The sequence below is a fragment of the Pelophylax lessonae genome (genome assembly GCF_965119305.1).
Source record: "Pelophylax lessonae genome assembly, chromosome: 12".
NCBI classification, from domain to species: domain Eukaryota; kingdom Metazoa; phylum Chordata; class Amphibia; order Anura; family Ranidae; genus Pelophylax; species Pelophylax lessonae.
In genome coordinates, this window is record NC_138779.1 from 191662439 (window position 1) to 191684485 (window position 22047).

The window sequence follows — 22047 nt, forward strand, 5'->3', positions numbered from 1 at the left end:
TTAAGGGGGCAAATTCTTCTGGTCTTAAAGTGGTTAAAATAAAGCAGGAGAACACAGCTGAGTTAACCTGACACTCTCTATTGCTGTCTGACAGATGTAGTATTAATAGATGTACATGGTGGGTGAAGATAGGATCATTCCTAGATCTGACCATGCAGATCTATCAGCTTTAGCCCTGCTTCACATTGATGCAGTGCAGGAAATGCAGCAATTCCTGTGTTTCTCACACTGCATAGCAATCGTACTGTGTTCATGGGATCTGCTGCAGGTGTCAATTACAAATTAACGACACCCCAATAGCAGGCCGTTAATTGCAGTGAGTTTGCCTGTACCTGAGTGCATGGATGTAAACACCCATGCAATCCAGTTCCAGTGCGAACAAAAAAAAAAAGCTGCCCACACTTCAAAGTCTAAGTTCACCTTTGGAAAATGTTAACTGTATTTGATCGAGGGGTGCAATGCTTTGCATGCTCCTCTGGGGAAAAATAATAAATGTACATTTTTTTTTTTTGCTGCATTTATTATTTTTTCCTTAAAGGGGAACCTGACCGTTAAAAATTGGGTAATGCCAAATGCTGAATGGTTGTCCTATATATGTGCACTGTCAAACTGCATAAATAGCCCCAACAAATCACTACTGGAAGATGAAAACAGACATGCTAGTTAAATTATGACTTTTTTATTCTCTGAATATGTAATTCATGAGAAAAAAGGCCAACAATTAAAAAAGGAGAGTTAGCTACTTAGTCTCTTATAAACAGAAAGACATCAGCTTACACTTCCACCGTGGACACCTGTACGGTCCCATGTTAAGCTCAGTTCACTTGTGTGTCCATTTCCAGTATTATTGAGATAACCTTCAATCTGCACTGCATAGCGGCTTCCCCGGTCTGCACTAGGAAATAGCCGCTCTCCACTGTTTCTCTGCAGAGCTCGCCTCTCCTTATCCTGGTGTACTGACCAGCGGCCCACTTCCTCCTGAGGAAAGAAGGTAAAGCATGGCAATGATTTCAACTAGCAAAATAATTGCAGAGTCATAGAAGGAGTAAAAACAAAATTCAATAATGGCATTAACCTAAAATAGTTAAGTCATCCATTGGCTTTGTACTTCTCTTGGTGACTTTTTGCAAAGCAAGAAGACCCCTATACTATAACTCCAGGCACTGCACCTCCCACCTAACTCTGCAGTCTCACACCTCCTACTGTTTTCTCAACTGGGAAAGTGGGATCGAACTGTAAGAGATTTCACCACCAATGCCTGACAGGGACTCTGGTAATATAACTCTTCCATCCACTTAAATCTAAAATATCAGTTTCGGATGGACTAATATTTAATTTTTTATTTAAGTACTCCCTACCCGCGCTATAGCCAAACGAGGGCTACAGCATGGGTTTAGTTTGCCAGGAGAGCGTCCATAGATGTCCTCCCATGATCGCTCTGCCTGTGCTTCCTGTGGTGCGTTGGTGGCGCGTTCTGTGATCGCCGAGTCCTTCGGATTCAGCTGATCACAGATTGAGGTAAAGGGCTAATCACAGTGGCCCTTTACCACATGATTAGCTGTTAGCCAATGACAGCTGATCACAGGATGTAAACACAAGCTGGGTATCGGCTTTACTTTCTCAATGGTCAGCGTGAAGAGAGAAGAAGAAAGCCGATAACTGGCTTATGTTAAAGCAACATCGGCATTGATAATTCCGTCACTGATTATCAGTGCCCCGATTATCAGTGCAGTCCCACCAGTTCTGCCAATCAGTGCTGATCAGTGCCTTCTACCAGTGCCTCCTCATCAGTGTCACCTACAGTATCAGTGCTGCCTAAGAGTGCCCCCTACCAGTGCCCATCAGTGCCACCTATCAGTGCTTATTGGTGCTGTCTATAAGTGCTGCCTATCAGTGCCAAATCTCAGTGCCCTTTAGTGCTGCCTATCAGTGCAGCCTCATCAGTGCCACCTATCAGTGCCCATCAGTGCCACCTATCAGTGCCGCCTCATCAGTGCACATTAGTGAAAGAGAAAAATGATCTGTTTGCAAAAAATTTTAACAAACTATAAAAAAAAGTTTTTTTTTTTCAAAATGTTCAGTCTTTTTTCGTTTGTTTAGCAAGAAATTAAAAAAACCCGGTGGTGATTAAATACTACCAAAAGAAAACTCTATTTGTGTGAAATAAATTATAAAAATTTCATAAGGCTACAGTGTTGCATGACCGCACAATTGTCATTCAAAGTGTGACAGCGCTAAAAGCTGAAAATTGGCCTGGGCAGGAGGGGGGTAAAAGTGCCCAGTAGGTAAGAAGTTAATTGCACAAATGAACTGCATTAGGAAGAAAACGTTGCAGAAAAAGATGCAGAGGACGACACACAAAATCTTTACCAGAATTACTGAATAGTGTAAGTAGCAATATGCCAAGTCACTAACTCATAGGAACCAGTAAAATTGTTATGTTACTGACTTCTGTAAAGAGAAATCAAAGAGTACAGAATGATGATTTATACTGTGAATGTCTAGTTAGTTAGAAGTGTACCCCAAGGGTCAGTATTGGTGCCATTACAGATTGCACAAAGCTAAGTGATGGAAAGAAGTCCCTACAAGACGTGTTTGACCTACAAGCTAAACTGGATGGTTTAATGTTGATAAATGTAAAGTTATGCACTTTATGGCGAAAAACATGCATGATTTATGCAATCTAGGAGTACAGTTTGTTAAGTCAATGATGGAGAAGGATCTGGTAGGTCATAGACAAATATGCAATTCACAAAAAGATGTTGCAAAAAACTGAGGTTGGGGGGGCAGGGTTTGGGGGATGAGAAGCGTGACCATGTTTCATGTTACACCTTAAATATGGATGTAACTTGAAACGTGAAAGTGGAAGTTTCGTCAAAACCTAACTAATGCTAAACCTATTCCATGCCACATTCTAAGCCTAACCTATCTAGCCCTGTAAAGAAAAAAATCACTATACTTACCTGTTCTGCAGCCGCTCCGGTTTCCAGCGGCACTCTCTGTGTGCAAGAGAAAGCCGACAACATCTGTGAAATGCCTGGGAAGTGATGTCACCCATAGACTTACTATGGTGCTTCCATTATCAGCTGCCTCTCCTGCACATTGAAGCCGCCCCTGACAGCTCAGCGTGGGACCAGACCGGACCGGCTGCAGAACAGGTAAGTATAGTGATTTTCTCTTTACAGAGATAAATAAATTAGGCTTAGAATGTGGCAGAGTAGGTTTAGAGTTAGATAGGTTTTGACAAAGCTTCCACTTTAACCTCTATAAACAATACTTCTTTACAGTAAAAGCTCTAAAAATGTGGAATAGACTTCCAAAGGATCTAGTTCTAGCCAACTCATTAGATTGCTACAGAAAATAAGGCTGGATGTGTTTCTTAAAGCACAAAATATGACTAACTATTATAAATAATAAGACATAACACTGTAGACCAGTGGTTCTCAACCAGGGTTCCTCCTGAGGTTGCTGGGGGTTCCTTGAGCAATGGGCAATTTCTGCCTCTCAGATAAGTTCCCAATGACACCATTGATCTTTTTAGCTATCTAGAAAAAGGTAATTCTTCGCTATGTCCACAAGTGTAAGGAGCATTCATCCCACTCACCATCACACTAATGTATCATGAGTGGTAAATATAGTCATTTTTAGCAGAAGTTCCCTGAGACCTGAAAATCATTTCAAGGGTTCCTCCACGTTGAAAAGGTTGAGAAAGGTTACTACAGACTGTTGATCCAGGGAGAATCTGATTTCCTTTGAGGATCAAGAAGTCTTTTGTTTCCATTGATTAAACTTGATGAACATACGTCTTTTTTTTTTTCAACCTAAGCAATCTGATTGGTTGCTAAGGGTTATTGCACCTCACTGCTAATTATATTGGTTTATTGTAACTAGCACTTACCAGTATCTGTGTGCTAAGGGTTATTGCACCTCACTGCTAATTATATTGGTTTATTGTGACTAGCACTTACCAGTATCTGTGTGCTGCCAGGGTACCGCCCAAGGCGTGCCACAACATAGAAGCGCTGAATGCGAGCCCAGATAGAGATGCGGTCAGGGGAGGAGCCTGCGCTCAGCATGGGGTATATGAATCCTTTATACACCAGAGAAACATCCATCTCCGTGCTGGGACTTAACGTGATGGTTGTGCTGCGCACAATTGACACCTGCAAAAAGTAAAACAGGCTTTAACTGGATGAAACTTAGCTTGACTTATAGCAGCAAGCATTAGCTAAAGTACACATTCCACATGGCAACTCAAAGTGGCCAAGGAAAAGCCATTAAATAGCCAGTGACAAAGTCACTTCTACACATGCACACGAGACTTACGTAATCTCCAGCACCTTGATCTATTTTTGGCATGTTAAGAATGAGTCGGAATGTACATTGCATAGTGCACATGAAGAGAAAAACTGCAGGGAGTACAAGGCAAAGTTTTTTTTTTTGTGACAGGAAAGACTTTATATGTCTCTTCTGCCCAAAAACTCGAGCTCCTTTCATTTCTTTTATATCAGGACTTAACCTCCCTGGAGGTATTCCCGAGTGTGGCTTAGCGTTAACTTTCAGTACCAAAAGCGGTAACCCCGAGCCACACTCGGGAATACCCAAGAATCTTACTCACCTTCCCTGCGATCCCCTGCCGTCCTCCCTGCCATCCACCAGCCTTCCTCCCGCTGTCCTCTCACTCTGTGCTCGGCAGATGCCAGCACTTGCCTTCCATTTCCCTTCCCTGCGAGCATTGCGACGCGGGGGGGTGGAACCGGCGGCAAATTCAAAAATGTAAATACACAAAATGAAATGATACAAAGCTCTGATCCTAACGGATTACACTGTATCATGCCATTTCACCACAGGATTTCACCTGGTGACTTTTCCAGTGCCCTACCTGTGCTTTTCCAGTTCTTTGTGCCTGGAAAATTGAGAACGACCATGGCATCCAAAAAACGTATTTTTTTGCGCAAAAACCCTTTTAGACGAACTGGAAAACAGCGACAGTGAAACTGAGTTACTTGAAGAACTGAGCGATAGCGATTCGTGGGAAAATTCTTCATCAGGTACAGAAAGTGACGACAGCCACGATTCTGATGTCTCTTTCTGGCACATCCCTCTGTTGGAAATTCTGAAGAATCGTTTGATATACTTCCCAAATTCCACAAGCTATGTGCCAGAAAGAGACATCAGAATCGTCGCTGTCATCACTTTCCGTACCTGATGATGGATTTTCCCACGAATCGCTATCGCTCAGTTCTTCAAGTAATTCAGTTTCGCTGTCGCTGTTTTCCAGATTGTCTAAAAGCGCTTTTGCGCAAAATGAACGCTTTTTGGACGCCATGGTCGTTCTCTATTTTCCAGGCACAAACACTGGAAAAGCACAGGCAGGGTACTGGAAAAGTCACCAGGTGAAATCCTGTGGTGAAATGACATGATACAGTGTAATCGGTTAGGATCACAGCTTTTTATTGTGTCATTTGGTGTATTTACATTTTTGAAATTGCCGCCGGTTCCACCCCCCTGCGTCGCAACACTCGCAGGGAAGAGAACCGGAAGACAGGTGCCAGCATCGGCCGAGCACACAGCCGGAGGACAGCGGGAGGACGGCGGGGGATCGCAGGGGGAAGGTGCGTTTTAAAATATAAAACAACAGATTTCTATGCAAAACAATGTACCTACCGCTTTTAGCACAGAAATCCTGACATAATCAGACCACCAGGGAGGTTAAGTTCAGTTTACCGATTTGTTGCATATAAGCTGCTTCTCTTCCCCTTACAAAAAAATGCTATGACAAAAGTATCTCAAAAGCAGGTGAAAATATTTGCAATTGACTTGCTTCTGAATATGATGCCTCCATATATGCATTTTAAATGTGTAAAAAGAACTTTAGATCCTTCAAAGGAAACTCAATTTTTAAGTGTAGTAAAATATGAAGGGGATTAGGCATTTTGCAAACTATACTCTGCTCACCTGAGTTCCTGAACCCTTGGTTAAAAGTTCTGGAACAAAGCACTACTGGTTTCTGTTTTTTGCTTCTCCCTGAGTGTCATATTGCTGCAAAGATTTGGAGTCCGACACAAAGAGCAGAAGAGATGCAGAAAGGACTGGATGTTGCATAAAACACTGTCCTACCTGGCTGAGATACTATAGTAATAAACAAAATACCCCTAAATTGCAGTTAAAGCAATATTAAACTCTGCCAAAAAGTTTAAAAATGGGGCCCCCTGCAGTGTTATATTACAACGTGCTGGTATGTAACGCATACTAGCACGCTATGACAGACATACCTGTCAAACAGAGCCCTCCAGCACTGTGCTGTCACCACTCCCGCTTGTCCCAGACATTTCCATCTTGTCCTGGTCTTCCTTCCAGGTTCCGTTCTTTCGGCTGCTTGAATGGCCGGGTCACAATGACGTCACTCCTGCGCATGCTCACAGGAGTCACGTCACTACAGCACGCAGTAGGTGCTGTCAATGTGGTCTGAGCTGTTCATATGTGGTTCAGATCATATTACAGCTGACAGGCAGAGGGAAGCATTTATGACAGAAGAGACAGATAGGGTCTCTTCTGTTATAAAAACCCTGCCTCTGAGCGTTTTTTCCGAATTTGAGTTTAATACCACTTTAACTCCCAGAATCAGTTGCTTTTCAGAAGATGCAGGGGCAAGAAAAGGTTAATACCAGGACACTTAAGGGGGGATTTACTAAAACTGGAGCATGCAAAATCTGGTGCAGCTCTGCATGGAAACCAATCAGCTTCCAGATTGTTTTGTTAAAGTGGTTGTTAAGTCCGTGTTCCCAATGACTGCCCGCCGATCTCCTTCCCCGTCCTAAGGACTACAGCAGGAGGGGCTGAGATCTCCCTCTGACGTCTGCCAGGCTTTCACGTGACCACACATGGGTGATGTGGATTAAGGTATTTAGGGTTAGAATTTTAAAAAAATACATACACTGAGTTGTATATCTTGTTATAACAGAGGGGCTGCCAGTAATTGAGAACACTAACTTTACTGCCACACGGAATAGCGGCAGGAGGGGAGGGGAGGGGCGGCTCACACACAAGAGCTGACAGGCAGGGAGGGAGGGGGAAAGAGAGAGACTGCTGGCTGATGGAGGCACGTAACCTAACCACAGTATCATGGCTGAGCAGCCATGATTACCGTGGTCAGCACACATAGGGGGACACAGGAACAGGCAGGATCAACCAGATTTTTCACAAAATACAAAGGGAGAAATTACACCGCACAAGCACTATTCAGTTTAACATATTTTAAAGGAACGAGATCTTTTTAATTAAATAAATTGAAGTTAGAAGCTGATTAGCTACCATGCACAGCTGCACCAAATTCGGAGTGCTCCAGCTTTCCTAAATCTCCCTCATAGGCAGTAGATTGGAAACAAGGTAATTAGGACTCTTATTCTTTATTATGGAACTGAACTTTATATTCTGCAATTTGTAGACTAACCTAGAGCTAAAAGCCACAGAGCAAGTCAAAATCTAAATTAGATTTTCGCAGATCTGCAGTTCCACAATTTTAAATGCAGGTTTCAAATTTTTTCACAAATGACCACACATCACAGAGCTACGAGATTATTGTTGTTACCCGGTCAGGCTGAGACTCGTTGCGCGGCTGCTGATAGGTGATTAGGTGAAGTCCAGGCAAGAAGTTATTGACCCGGCAATCATCCAGAGAAGTAATGAAGGTGTTATGGGTGCCCCACCAACCATATGTGCCTGAAATCTGACCTACATGACAGTTTGAACGTTCTGATGAAAAAGTAGAAAAAAAGTTATAAAAATTCATAAAAGACAGCAGAAAACTGAAGACAGAAAACCACACACAAGAAAAGACAGTACCTGAAACCGGCATACAGGTTTCATTCTGGACACACCAGCCAAACGAGCGTGGGACATGAGAGAAGGTGGTATGGTTGGAGCTGAACGCCAGACAGGACTGACAATCAGAGAGGAGTCTCGCCAGGCCTAGGCAGCTCTTGTCTGGGCACTGCCAAAAAACAGACACCGATCAGGGCAAAGACAGTTACAACAGGTTCATACAACCACTACACTTGTATCAAGATGTGATCCTAGATCCGGTCTCGGATTCCTTTATTCCACACTGGCCTCAATCGATTTATGCAACTGAAATGTTCAATTGATTATCACTTAAAGCAGACCTCCAGTCATTTTTCATCTTTCTATCTATTAAATCCTCTGCCCATGTTTAACTTTGGATAGCAAAACAGTTTTTTTTCTGCCAGTAAATACCTTATACAGCCCACTTCCTCTTTCTTGTCTGGTAATTAGCCTAGGCTAATGACATCATGCACAACTCTCTCTCTCTCACTCTAGTGAGAGTTTACCAGTAAGGGAGGAGGGGTGAGTCATAGGAGAGCCAATGGGAGCTGCAAAGCTGGAGGGAGCTGGATGAGAGTGGAGATTAACAGGAGACTGCAGAGATCCATGAGAAGAAATGTGCAGACAAGCAGTTGTTTGAGCAGGGCCGGCGCTCCCGCTAGGCAAAGTAGGCAGCAGCTCTCGTTGTGTGTTGTATCTCGTTGTGTGACACTGACACTAGTAGTCTTTTCAGGGCGCATCCCACCTGTACCCCACTGCCAGCTTCCTACCAACATACCCCCTGTCATCTTCATCCCCCCTGTACTCCACTGCCAGCTTGCTTCCACCCTCCCACTGTCATCATCACCCCCCCATTAACCCCTCTGCCAGCTTCCTACCACCACACCCCCTGTCATCTTCATACCCCCTGTACCCTATTGCCAGCTTCCTACCACCACACCCCCTGTCATTTTCATACCCCCTGTACCCTACTGCCAGCTTCCTACCACCACACCCCCAGTCATCATCCCCCCTGTACCCCACTACCAGCTTCCTAACACCCAACCCTTTGTCATCTTTATCCCCCCTATTTTCCACTGCCAGCTTCCTGCCACCACACCCCGTCATCTTCATCCCCTATGTACCCCACTGCCAGCTTCCTACCATCCCACCCCCTGCTATCTTCATCCCCCCTGTACCCCACTGCCAGCTTCCTAGCACCCCACCCCGTCATCTTCATTCCCCTTGTACCCCACTGCCAGCTTCCTACCACCACATCCCCTGTCATCTTCATCCCCCCTATACCCCACTGCCAGCTTCCCAACACCACACCCCATCATTTTTATCCTCCCTGTACCCCACTGCCAGCTTCCTAACACCCCACCCCCTGTCATCTTAATACCCCCTATAGCCCACTGCCAGCTTCCTACCACCACATCCCCTGTCATCTTAATCCCCCCTATACCCCACTGCCAGCTTCCTACCATCCCACCTCCTGTCATCTTCATACTCCCTGTACCCCACTGCCAGCTTCCATCTGTGTGTGTGTGTGTGTGTGTGTGTGTGTATGTGTGTGTGTGTGTGTGTGTGTATATGTGTGTGTGTATGTGTGTGTGTGTGTATGTGTGTGTGTGTATATGTGTGTGTGTGTGTGTATGTGTATATGTGTGTGTATATGTGTATGTGTGTGTGCATGTGCCTGTCTGTGTGCCTCTGTGTGTCAGTGTAAATCCAGGGAGTGAACAGTCAGCAGCTTCAGCTGCCCACAGGTAAAAAGGCTGCAGCCAGACTTAGTGGAGGACGATTTCTGCAGCATATTTGGTACGTACAGAAACCCAGTATATATAAAATCATATGTAAAGTGGTTGGAGGGAAGCTGCAGGATAGCAAATATGTTTTTATTACAAATTATGTGACCAGACTGCAGTTCCTCTTTAAGTTTTGATGAAAGCATACAAATAGCAGCATCAAATTAAAAAAATTAATTCAATACTCCACACTATTTAAACTTGCAAATAATAGATTAAAAATTTCTGAGCTACCCAACTGCTTCATTTTTATTCAATCTGATAAATATGTATTGAATGCAATCCCTTGGTCCAAACAACAAATTCCAGGAGATCATACAACTTGCCTCATATATATATTATGCCACCGCTAAAATTCACAACATGGCATCAGGTGACCAAATAATAACATAACAGGTGAAAGACCATAATGGAGAAAAAAAAATGGCATCATACAATTTTGTTAGGTTGAGGGGTCTGGCAGCTCGTCTGACACCAGGTGCATTCTGGATCCTTGGAACAAATGGTCTCATCCGTGTACATGGAGCAGTAGTCTAGGTGATACTGTAAATCAAAAAAAAAAAAATTGTTTATATATATATATATATATTTATATATATATATATATATAAAATATAAAATATATATATAAAATATAAATATATATATAAAATATAAAAAAATATATATATATATATATATATATATATATATATATATATAATACACACGCAGTATTATCATAATGTCCCATTTCATACTCACATCCTGCACTGGCGGCTGGTACACAGACCCCGGAACAGGCACTTTGTAGGCAAGCAGATCACCACGGGGAGTGCCGCTGTATCCTCCAGCCACCAGAAGTACTCCGCCTTTCATCAGAGCTGCGACGTGAGAGTACCGCCCACTGCCCAAACTTTGATGGCCTGCATTTTAAAACAGAATATTATTAACTTAAATTTTGAAATGATCGTTCACTCTCACAGCCTTGGCTCAGATTTTCAAGATCCAGAAACTCACAACATTTGCTTCCATCTTACCCTGATGAGGTGGTGGTCTTAGAATATCACTGGGCACCCACTGGTGACAGCCAAGATGGTAAAAGAATATTTCCTCATCATAACACTTCTCCTCCTGGTAGTGAATGTGTAGATTTCCTCCTGTATTTACCAAGAATGCAAAGTCAGTAATCTATACAATGACAATAAACAGCTACAGCCATAGTGAGTACTAGAAGACCCAGTGCATATAAAAAAAAAGCATTGGCAGCTGGGAATGGCAAGGCTTTTTTTTTAAAAATTCCAATATTATCATTATATTGCAGCTCACAGGATGATCCCATGATTAGGTGCCATACTGATTGCCTACTGTTTGTCAGTGGAGCAGTCAGTGCCAGTGGGTTCTCATATCTATAAGCACAGAAATGTATTGCAGATTAATGTTCCCTACAAGACATACTGTGCAGAGTATCATTAAAGTGTATTTAAAGTAGAATTAAAGACAAAACTTTTTCTTTTTGGATAGAGTAAGGGAGGGATATAACCTTGCCATTTTCTACCATCCGTGGCCCATTGGGAGGGGGGGGGGGGGATTTCCCTTCACTTCCTGTCCCATAGCCAAGAGGAAGTCAGAAGAAATCACTCCAAAGTAAAGAAAACCCTGGTTGTCCCCAGAAACTAATGTTCCCCATTGAAAGATTTCCTCTCTATTCTTGTTCTGGCCCCAAGCCAAAATGTAGTATTTTCCTTAAGAGCCGGTTCACACTGAGGCGACATGACTCCTTACTACTTCGGGGGCGACTTGTGCATTACCATGCACCACGACTTCGGAGCGACTTGCAGGGACTTCACATAATGGAAGTCTATGCAAGTCGCTCCGAGGTCGCCCCGAAGAAGTACAGGACCCTTTTTCTAAGTCGGAGCGACTTGTGTTGCTCCTATTAGAACGGGTCCTGTAGCGGTCAATGGAACGCAAGGGAGCGCGACTTGTCAGGCTGATGTGACGCTAATGTGAACCGACTCTTACTTTCACTGTCAAACGATAAACAATAAACAAATAGGACTGATGTTAAGTTCACACTCGCATTAACCACCTAAGGACCGGGCCTATTTCTGACAGTTGTTGTTTACAAGTTAAAATCATTATTTTTTGCTAGAAAATTACTTAGAACCCCCAAACATTATCTTTTTTTTTTTTTTTTTAACAGAGATCCCAGAGAATAAAATGGAGATTGTTGCAATACTTTGTCGCACCGTATTTGCGTAGTGGTCTTACAAACGCAATTTTTTGGAAAAAATACACTTGAATGAAAAAATAAGAAAACAGCAAAGTTAGCCAAATTTTTTCTATAATGTGAAAGATAATGTTACGCCGAGTGAATAGATGCCGAACATGTCATGCTTCAAAATTGTGCACGCTCGTGGAATGACGACAAACATTGGTACTTAAAAATCTCCATAGACGACGTTTTAAAATTTTCTACAGGTTACCAGTTTAGAGTTACAGAGGAGGTCTAGGGCTAAAATTATTGCTCTTGCTCTAACAATCGCGGCAATACCTCACATGTGTGGTTTGAACACTGTTTACATATGTGGGTGAAACTTGCGTATGCGTTCGCTTCTGCGAGTGAGCTCGGAGGGACAGAGCACTTTAAATTTATTTATTTTTTTATTTATTTTACTTTTTATTTTTTTACAGTGTTCCTTTAAAAAAAATGTTTTTTGATCACTTTTATTCCTATTACAAGGAATGTTAACATCCCCTGTAATAGAAATAAGTAGGACAGGTCCTCCTTAATGTGAGATCTGGGGTCAAAAAGACCTCAGATCTTACATCTACACTTAAAACATGTTAAGAGCATGTGGCCTTGTATGGTTCGGAGGGGTTGTGCTCGCTCGTCCCCTCTTCTCCTGACCTAGCGGACTGCATGCTCGGATAAGGGTCTGGTATGGATTTTGGTGGGAACCCACACCATTTTTTTACAGATTTTTTTCATTGACAGCAATTTTTTTTTTTTTTACATTCAGCTGTCAGTGGGAAAGCCCAATGACAGCTAATGACTCATCGGTTAAGGACGCGACAGCCGCTCTCCTGACCACTCCCTAACAACCAGGTATTGTTGGTGCTTGTGGTGCGATTTTAACAAGCCAAAAACACTTGTCAACCAGGCTGCAAACACGCATAGGGCATTTGGGGGAGTATTTTTAATGCTCATTAAATGCTTATCAACCGCACCTATTAATGTGCATTAACGCTATAGGCCCCTTTCACACTAGTGCAACTTGTCCCGCGATTTTGGACCGCAAAATTACATGACAAGTCGTTTTCCATTATTTTCAATGAGCCCCATTCATATCAGTGCGTTTTGAAGTAGCACCGACTTCAAAGTAGTTCCTGCACTACTTTAGCACGATTTTAATGCGTCTTGAGGTATATAGCCCTGAGCCATTGCTCAAAATCGCTTCAAAATCGCGGCAAAATCACGTTGCAAAATCGCAGTAAAATTGCGTCGCATAAGTTTGAAAGGGGCCATAGGCGCATTTGATAAGCGTCAATATTTTGAGCAAGTATGAATAAGCTCTAACAGGGACACAGACAGCAATAAAAACCCGATGGGTGTCCTAATCCCTCTCTATACCATCCAAAACAAGAAAAGAAAAGGTTTTGCAATTTAGTTATACTTAAAGTGATATTAAAGTCTTGTTTTTTTTTTGTTTTGTTTTTTCAAACATGTTATACTTACCTGCTCTGTGCAGTGATTTTGCACAAAGCAGCCCAGGCCCCAGATCTTCCTTTTCTCGGGTCCCCCACTGGCGCTCCTAGTCCCTCCCTCCTGCTGAGTGCCGACAGAACAAGCAGCTTTCTCAGCCCCACCCCCTCCCTTTCCTGATTGGCTCACTGGCTGTGATTGACAATCAGGAGAGAGAGTCCCCGAAGGGCTGAGGCTCTCGTGGACATCACTGAATCAAGAGGAGAAGGGGCTTAGGTAAGTTTTGAATGCATGAAGGTAAAAATCCTTGAGACTTTAGGACCATTTAAAAGGCATTTTTTAGTTTGGGATAGAGTGGGGAAGAGTTAGAACCCCTGTTAGGTTTATTGATGTTTGTGTCCCCACTGAGAACATTAACCTCTCTATTCGTCCTGGACAGAAAGTGATAGGAAAACAAAAATTTTGATTTGTCACCAAAGCAAGGAAAACCCTCCAAATGGCACACATATACCTATAACAGCTCTCTAAGCTGGGAATTTTGCTTACTTTAGATTAAGATTTCCTTTTATTTGCAGTTGCATGCCCAGGACAGAACAAGAAGGGAAATCTCCCCAGTGGGACACAGGCAATAAAAAATAACCTGATAAGGTTTTTTAGCCCTTACTTACTCTTTTCAAACAACTCCAGTGAGGTCTGCAAGCTTCCTTGCCAACGCTGACACCTTCATCTGGTTTTCTACTGAGTTTTGCATTCTTGGGCACCTTGACTGGCCAGCCCTGGATAAGGAAACTCTCACTGTGCATGTGAGTTACTTGACCCAGCACCCAAGGCATGCCGAGTGTGTGCACTGAGCTGCGCATGCACAGTTCAGTTTTCATTTAAAAGGAACACTGCTAGCAGGCAGGTAAGGAGTATTTCTCTGCAGAAGAGACTGATATACAGTGGGTACGGAAAGTATTCAGACCCCCTTAAATTTTTCACTCTTTGTTATATTGCAGCCATTTGCTAAAATCATTTAGGTTCATTCTTCTTCCTCATGAATGTACACATAGCACCCCATACTGACAGAAAAACACAGAATTGTTGACATTGTTGCAGATTTATTAAAAAAGAAAAACTGAAATATCACATGGTCCTAAGTATTCAGACCCTTTGCTCAGTATTTAGTAGCAGCCTTCTTTTGATCTAATACAGCCAGGAGTCTTTTTGGGAAAGATGCAACAAGTCTTTCACACCTGGATTTGGGGATCCTCTGCCATTCCTCCTTGCAGATCCTCTCCAGTTCTGTCAGGTTGGATGGTAAACGTTGGTGGACAGCCATTTTTAGGTCTCTCCAGAGATGCTCAATTGGGTTTAAGTCAGGGCTCTGGCTGGGCCATTCAAGAACAGTCACGGAGTTGTTGTGAAGCCACTCCTTCGTTATTTTAGCTGTGTGCTTAGGGTCATTGTCTTGTTGGAAGGTAAACCTTCGGCCCAGTCTGAGGTCCAGAGCACTCTGGAGAAGGTTTTTGTCCAGGATATCCCTGTACTTGGCCGCATTCATCTTTCCCTCGATTGCAACCAGTCGTCCTGTCCCTGCAGCTGAAAAACACCCCCACAGCATGATGCTGCCACCACCATGCTTCACTGTTGGGACTGTATTGGACAGGTGATGAGCAGTGCCTGGTTTTCTCCACACATATCGCTTAGAATTAAGGCCAAAAAGTTCTATTTTGGTCTCATCAGACCAGAGAATCTTATTTCTCACCATCTTGGAGTCCTTCAGGTGTTTTTTAGCAAACTCCATGCGGGCTTTCATGTGTCTTACACTGAGGAGAGGCTTCCGTCGGGCCACTCTGCCATAAAGCCCCGACTGGTGGAGGGCTGCAGTGATGGTTGACTTTCTACAACTTTCTCCCATCTCCTGACTGCATCTCTGGAGCTCAGCCACAGTGATCCTTGGGTTCTTCTTTACCTCTCTCACCAAGGCTCTTCTCCCCCGATAGCTCAGTTTGGCCGGACGGCCAGCTCTAGGAAGGGTTCTGGTCGTCCCAAACGTCTTCCATTTGAGGATTATGGAGGCCACTGTGCTCTTAGGAACCTTAAGTGCAGCAGAAATCTTTTTTTTAACCTTGGCCAGATCTGTGCCTTGCCACAATTCTGTCTCTGAGCTCTTCAGGCAGTTCCTTTGACCTCATGATTCTCATTTGCTCTGACATGCATTGTGATCTGGATGGTCTTATATAGACAGGTGTGTGGCTTTCCTAATCAAGTCCAATCAGTATAATCAAACACAGCTGGACTCAAATGAAGGCGTAGAACCATCTCAAGGATGATCAAAATGGAAAGCACCTGAGTTAAATATATGAGTATCACAGCAAAGGGTCTGAATACTTAGGACCATGTGATATTTCAGTTTTTCTTTTTTAATAAATCTGCAACAATGTCAACAATTCTGTGTTTTTCTGTCAGTATGGGGTGCTATGTGTACATTCATGAGGAAGAAGAATGAACTTAAATGATTTTAGCAAATGGCTGCAATATAACAAAGAGTGAAAAATTTAAGGGGGTCTGAATACTTTCCGTACCCACTGTAAGTCTCCTCTGCAATATACATCTACCAGCCAGCATGTTTCAATCGTAGGTTTAGGTTCCCCTTCATTTTCCTAGCTCAGTTCCACTTTAGTATAAGCCTGACTGGAAATAGTAAATATAATAAAAAAAGGAGCGACCCTACAAGGTATAGTGACAAAGTGGGGATACCAGTGAAAGATGCACATCATAGAACTCACCATAAATTACCATATAGTTCCCGATAACAGTGGCACTGTGGAATGCTCTCTCACGGGGCCCGCCACGGTTACCGTCTCGTGGCTTCAGTGTAGTCCAATAATTTAAATCTACATGGAACAAATCTGTAGTATTTACACGTATGCTGAACCTGGAAGAATGGAGAGAAAGATAGCAAAATGACCCATTTGATTGAGACTAAATGGAGCTTGGCAAGACAAGCAATGAGAGCTGAGAATGCTGATTATTTGAAGGGACATATGACTCATCTAGATCAGTGGTCCTCAACTCCGGTCCTCGGGGCCCACTAACAGGCCAGATTTTAAGTATTACCTTGGGGAGAAGCAGACTGGAATACTGCCATCACTGAGCAGCAAATGAGATCACCTGTGATGTAATTTAGTTATCTTGCAAACCTGGCCTGTTAGTGGGCCCCGAGGACCAGGGTTGAGGACCACTGATCTAGATGGTCTAGTGTCAGCAGTGAGAACATTCTGTATGGTTACCTTGCTTCCTAATACATGTCCCTAATACCTGAGTGTCTATGTGTCAAACAGGAAGATGAGACTGTCAGCTCCTTTGAAGAGGTCTTTAACCGCTTAATGACCGCTCCGCCGCAGTTATACTGCGGCAGGCAGCTGCTCCTGCGCTCCCACCCCCACTCGTCAGCGGGGACTCCGATAGACGGGGCAGGCGGCTCCGATTGCCGCCCGACACCCGCAAGCGTTCCCCGCTGAGAGAGAAAAACGGGCAGCTGTTGTAAACAAAGCTGACCTTTCTTCTCTCTGGAATGATCATAGAGCCCATGTGATCCTTCTAAGTAGGATCACAGATCTCTGTGATCATTTCACAAGCCCTGCCCCCATAGTTAGAAACAATCCCCTAGGAACACATTTAACCCCCTGATTACTTACTGTGTTAACCCCTTCCCTGCCAGTGTCATTATTACAGTAACAGTGCATATTTTTAGCACTGATTACTGCAGTAATGTCACTAGTTCCCCCAAAAGTGTAAAAAATGTTAGTCAAGGGTCCGAGCTGTCCGCCGCAATGTCGCAGTCCCGCAAAAACAATGCTGTGTCCCCAGTTATGAGAAAAACTGGAAATGGGTTGCCAAAACCCTGAGAACTGTAACAAATAGAAAGAGTGTTCCCCCTGGGGGTGGGACTTTAACGGCAATCACATTTCCACGAAAGGTAAAATTAAATAATTTATTGGGTAATACAAATAAAATAGATCAAGAACAGGATCTAATAATATACAATTTTAAAAATATGTACAGGGTTACAATGTGTGGGTGTAAAACCATAATGAAATGAAAGTAATACATATACTGTGGGGTATATGTTGATTTGAGGAAATTCCTCCAACCCCAGCAGATCACCGCCATTACTAGTAAAAAAAAAACAATAAAAATGACATCTTTCCCCAAGTTAGCAGATGCGATAACTTTTGCGCAAACCAATCAAAAAACGCTTATTGCAATTTTTTTTACCAAAAATATGTAGCAGAAAACAAATTGGCCTAAAATGTTAAAAAATTTGATTTTTACATTTTTTTTTGGGAATGTTATATAGCAGAATGCGAAAAATATAGATTTTTTTTCAGAATTGTCGCTCTTTTTTTTGTTTATAGCGCAAAAAATAAAAATCGCACAGGTGATCAAATACCACCAAAAGAAAGCTCTGTTTATGGGAAAAAAAGGACATCAATTTAATTGGGGTACAGCGTCGCACGGCGGCGTAATTGTCCATTAAAGTAACACAGTGCCGAATTGCAAAATATGGCCTGGTCATTAAGGTGGAAAATCCTTCCGGTCCAGAAGTGGTTAAATTAGTAGAAAGTAGATACTGTAGCACAGGGCTACTCAACTAGGGTTCCTCCTGAGGTTGCTAGGGGTTCCTTGAGCAATGGGCAATTTCTGCCTCTCAGATAAGTTCCCAATGACACCGTTGTTCCTTTTAGCTATCTGTAGGGGGGTAATTCTTCCCAATGATGAGAAGAGTAAGGAACATTCTTCCCACTGACTGTCACACTAATGTGTCATGTGTTTTTAGTTTTTAGCAGGGTTCCCCGAGACCAAAAATTTATTTCAAGGGTTCCTCTGTGTTGAAAAGGTTGAGAAAGGCTGCTGTAGCATTTGTCAGAAAAAAAAAGGACTTTAATAAAGCAAACCTTTTCTCCCTAAACTGTTAGTAAAACAAACATGTTGCACAGGAGGCACCATAAGGTCTAAATTTTAATTGCTGAGGTAGTTATGGTATAGCTCCACAGGAGTCCTATGAAGACTAAAAACCTTGGAGAAACCAACCCACATCCCCCTGGACCCTCCATGTGATAGCCCCAGGCTCCTCTCAACCAACTATTAGGCCATAGCAGTGTCCCAGGAGGGCACAGGCACTTGCCTACATAAATGCCAACTCTCTGAAAATCTGTATTTTTTAAAGTTTTGTTTTTCCAGAGGCTCCAGGAGCACATTTAGAGCCGGTTCACATACAGGCGACCCGACTTGCCGGGACGACCTGTAAAGTCACGGTGCACAGCGCGCACCGCGACCTCGGAGCGACATGCACGGACTTCATATCATTGAAGTCAAAGAAGCAGGTCGCTCCAAGTCGCCCCAAAGTAGTACAGGACCCTTTTTCTAAGTCGGAGCAACTTGTGTCGCTCCTATTAGAACGGGTCCTGTGCTAATCTATGGCAGGCGACCCACGGCGACTTGTCAGGCGACCAAGTCGCCTGACAAGTCGCCCCAGTGTGAACCGGCTCTAAAGAGATTCCTTTGTGGCTAAAGAAAAGATCTTACGAAGCTTTGGGAAGGAAAGTGTTCTACTTACCTTGCAGTGGATGGTCGGTGACCCCCATAAACCACCAAAGTTCTGGAAGTAGAATGGAACACCATGGAATGACCAGCAGCAGCGGGTGGCTTCCCTCCAGCTGGATGGACCTGTTCCCAATCCCAGGAATGGAGATTGAAACGGTACATCTCTGAAGAAAATACATCTCGAGTTGTGCGGCCTGTACAGAGGAAAGAGGGCAGAAATACATAACAGGAATGTAAGTGTAACCTCAAAGTGTAAAAATGTTAGGATATACACTAAACATTTAAGATAAAAGTTACTATAAAAATATTTAAAGTGTTAGTGTACCTTTACACAACAAATATAAAGGTGAACTAACGCAGTGACAGCGCTCACCAATCAGAATCGATCTAGTCTGTCCCAGAAGTGCTGACAGAAAACGTGATAGAAGTGCACCGCTAGACCGGCTACGGGGGTGGTGAGAGCTCAGAAACCACGGAGGTCAGTACCACCGGGACCAGGGGAGGGTGGTAATGGTAAAAGTAAACGAATCCTTTAAAAAATATGGTCACCTACTAAATTAATTGAAAGCTAAACTCCAGGAATTCAGACACTTTCTAAACTGTTTTGGATTACTAGGGTTTAAGTCCAATGAAGTGCATGCCACCCCACATACTTCTCTCTCTAAATTACAATTCTTATTTTTACTGAGTGCCAGGAGCATAGCTATCACTATACTTCTGCCACTTTGACACCTGACCTTCTGGTCTCAGCTCCTGCACCTGCAAAGTCTTATTCAGCCACTCCCCCTCCCTCCTGTCCAATCACAGAGTATTTTGTATTATGTGAACCTCATTCACAAAATACAAAGCCTTCTGTGAATGGGCAGCAGAGGGGAGGGACAGGCAGTGCTGCTGCAGTAGGTGAAGACAGTGTCTCTCCTGTCAGAGCGCCAGCAGTATAGCGATAGCCGTACCCTCGCACTCAGTCAGCTTTGAATTAAAGAGGTAAGTTCACAAGGTGGCATGCACCTCTTTGAACTTAAAGTGGAGTTCCGGCCACAAAATCGACATAATCGATTTTGGGCCATCCGCTTGCTTTTGGTCACCTGCAAAAGAAATGGATAGTTACGATTTTTTTTTTTGTTTACTTACCTTGTTATTGAAGAAAAATATACTCACCTTTCTTCCACTTCCTCCCTCTGCCCGCGCCGTCACTTCCTCTTTGCATTGATTCCTGGGAGCTGAATTCTCCCAGAATGTGCCTGCACCGGCCCCACTCGTCACTTCCGGTGCGGCGCCTCATTCCCTGCTAAACAGCTTCTGGGCATGCCCAGAAGCTGTGGAGGGATGACGCGCCTGCTCCGGAAGTGACGAGCGGGGCCGGTGCAGGCGCATTCTGGGAGAAGAGGACACGGAAGAGGACGCAGAAGAGGACGCGCTGGCTTCAGCTGCCCACATCCGAGATGGCAGCGCTGGAGAAGAAATTTTCAAAGTAAGTATTTCTTCTAAAAGATAAGTGCGACCCGGGACAGATCAGAGGCTAGCCATTGTGGAATGTACTAGCCCTGACTGTCCCGGGGGTATTTTTATTGAAAAAAAAATTTAGTGGCCGGAACTCCACTTTAACCCTTAGTAAGCTAGCAGATTTTAGAAGGTGGCTGAATTCCCGGAATTCACCTTTAACCTTTTTTTTACTCCCAAGGACATGTCCAACACATCATGGAGATCAAAGGTTAAAACAAACTCAATAGGGGAATTTTTTGACATATGAGAATTAGTGTAGTAACTTGTCTCTGTGCAGTCACTGCCGCTCTCTTCTTGTGCTGGGCAACTGTTCTTGTCTCTGCCCCCTCCTGTAATTTTCTGCAGGCAGCCTGTAGTAGGTAGACCTGCTGGGTCCCTCCAACAGATCTGCTCTCTGTGATGACACTGCTACTTTTACAAGTTAATAAAAAGTTTTTCCCAGGACATTTACAAAGTGTATTTATATCCTATGTGGCTATTAGGGGATATATTTAAATTAAAGTGTCAGCCCAGAAATGCACGAAGAGCTCAGAATTGCAGATTCTTACCTCCGAACACATACAACCAGTTGTCCACGGTTGCCGCAGCGTGGTTAGCTAGAGGAGGGGGCTTTATGTCGCTGTAGCGGGTCAGGTTCATCCAACGCTCTTCCAAAGGCAGAAACACCCAAGTGTCATCGGTCAGCTTTCCTCCAGGTAACTCCCCACCAAACAGAATCAGTGTACCATTCCATTCCACTACCACATGGGAATGTCGAGCAGACTGAGGGAGACATCAATGCATAAATCAGTGACACAAGTTTTAGTGCCACTTTAAAACTACTACTACTACTAGTATAAAGCTACTTAAAGAGGTTGTAAATCTCCCAAAAAAAAAAAAAAAACCTAAAAGGCAAAGGTATAATGAGCTAGTATGCATCGTTTGAAACACATTAAAACAAAGCCCCCCACCCCACCCCACAACACTTACACGGCCGACATGTTAACCCATCTTCCTTCCAGTTTTGTGTCCTCCGGCCATCTGATTGGCACGAGAAGTGGGAATGTCAGTCCCGCGCATGCGCACAGGAGCCGCCGTTCACGGCACAGAGCTCTGAAGGAATGGCACAGGCAGCCACTGTGCTTGATTGGCCAGCAAAATCGCCTGACCTAAACCCCATAGAGAATCTGTGGTATATTGTCAAGAGGAAGATGAGAGACTCCCCACCCAACAATGCAGATGAGCTGAAGGACACTATTAAAGAAACCTGGGCTTCCATAAAACCTTAGCAGTGCCACAGGCTGATGACCTCCATGCCACGCTGCATTGATGCAGTAATTCACGCCAAAGGAGCCCCGACCAAGTATTAAAGTGGAGTTCCACCCATTTTTGGAACTTTAGATCTTTGTAATCCCCTTTAAAATGGCTTTTACCAATGGAAACTTTTTTTTTTTTTTTTTGCTAGTAAATACCTTAATTTCGGATTTATTCCTCCTCTCCTCACTTCCTGGTCCGATCGGCGATGACGTCATTCGGCGATCCGCAGTGTCTGCTGGGATGTATTCTATTCCAGAAATCTCAGTAGCTGTATCTGTACTGAGCCGTGCCTGCCCCGCCTCCGCCCCGCCTCCTCTCAATGAATTGCATTGTATG

At 43.6% G+C, this 22047-nt stretch overlaps 1 protein-coding gene across 1 annotated transcript in view; it reads right to left on the bottom strand.

Annotated features, from left to right (window-relative positions):
- MEGF8 (multiple EGF like domains 8) overlaps positions 1-22047 on the bottom strand; it is a 113601-nt gene that overhangs the window by 63215 nt on the left and 28339 nt on the right. Inside the window, exons 7-16 of the mRNA XM_082273582.1 lie at positions 20964-21177; positions 18926-19106; positions 16092-16240; positions 10652-10771; positions 10377-10537; positions 10068-10175; positions 7846-7993; positions 7592-7755; positions 3969-4163; positions 778-978 (exon numbers count right to left, since the gene is read on the bottom strand). Of these exons, the coding sequence (XP_082129708.1) occupies positions 778-978; positions 3969-4163; positions 7592-7755; positions 7846-7993; positions 10068-10175; positions 10377-10537; positions 10652-10771; positions 16092-16240; positions 18926-19106; positions 20964-21177 (1641 nt within the window). The remainder of the gene's footprint in view (positions 1-777; positions 979-3968; positions 4164-7591; positions 7756-7845; positions 7994-10067; positions 10176-10376; positions 10538-10651; positions 10772-16091; positions 16241-18925; positions 19107-20963; positions 21178-22047) is intronic.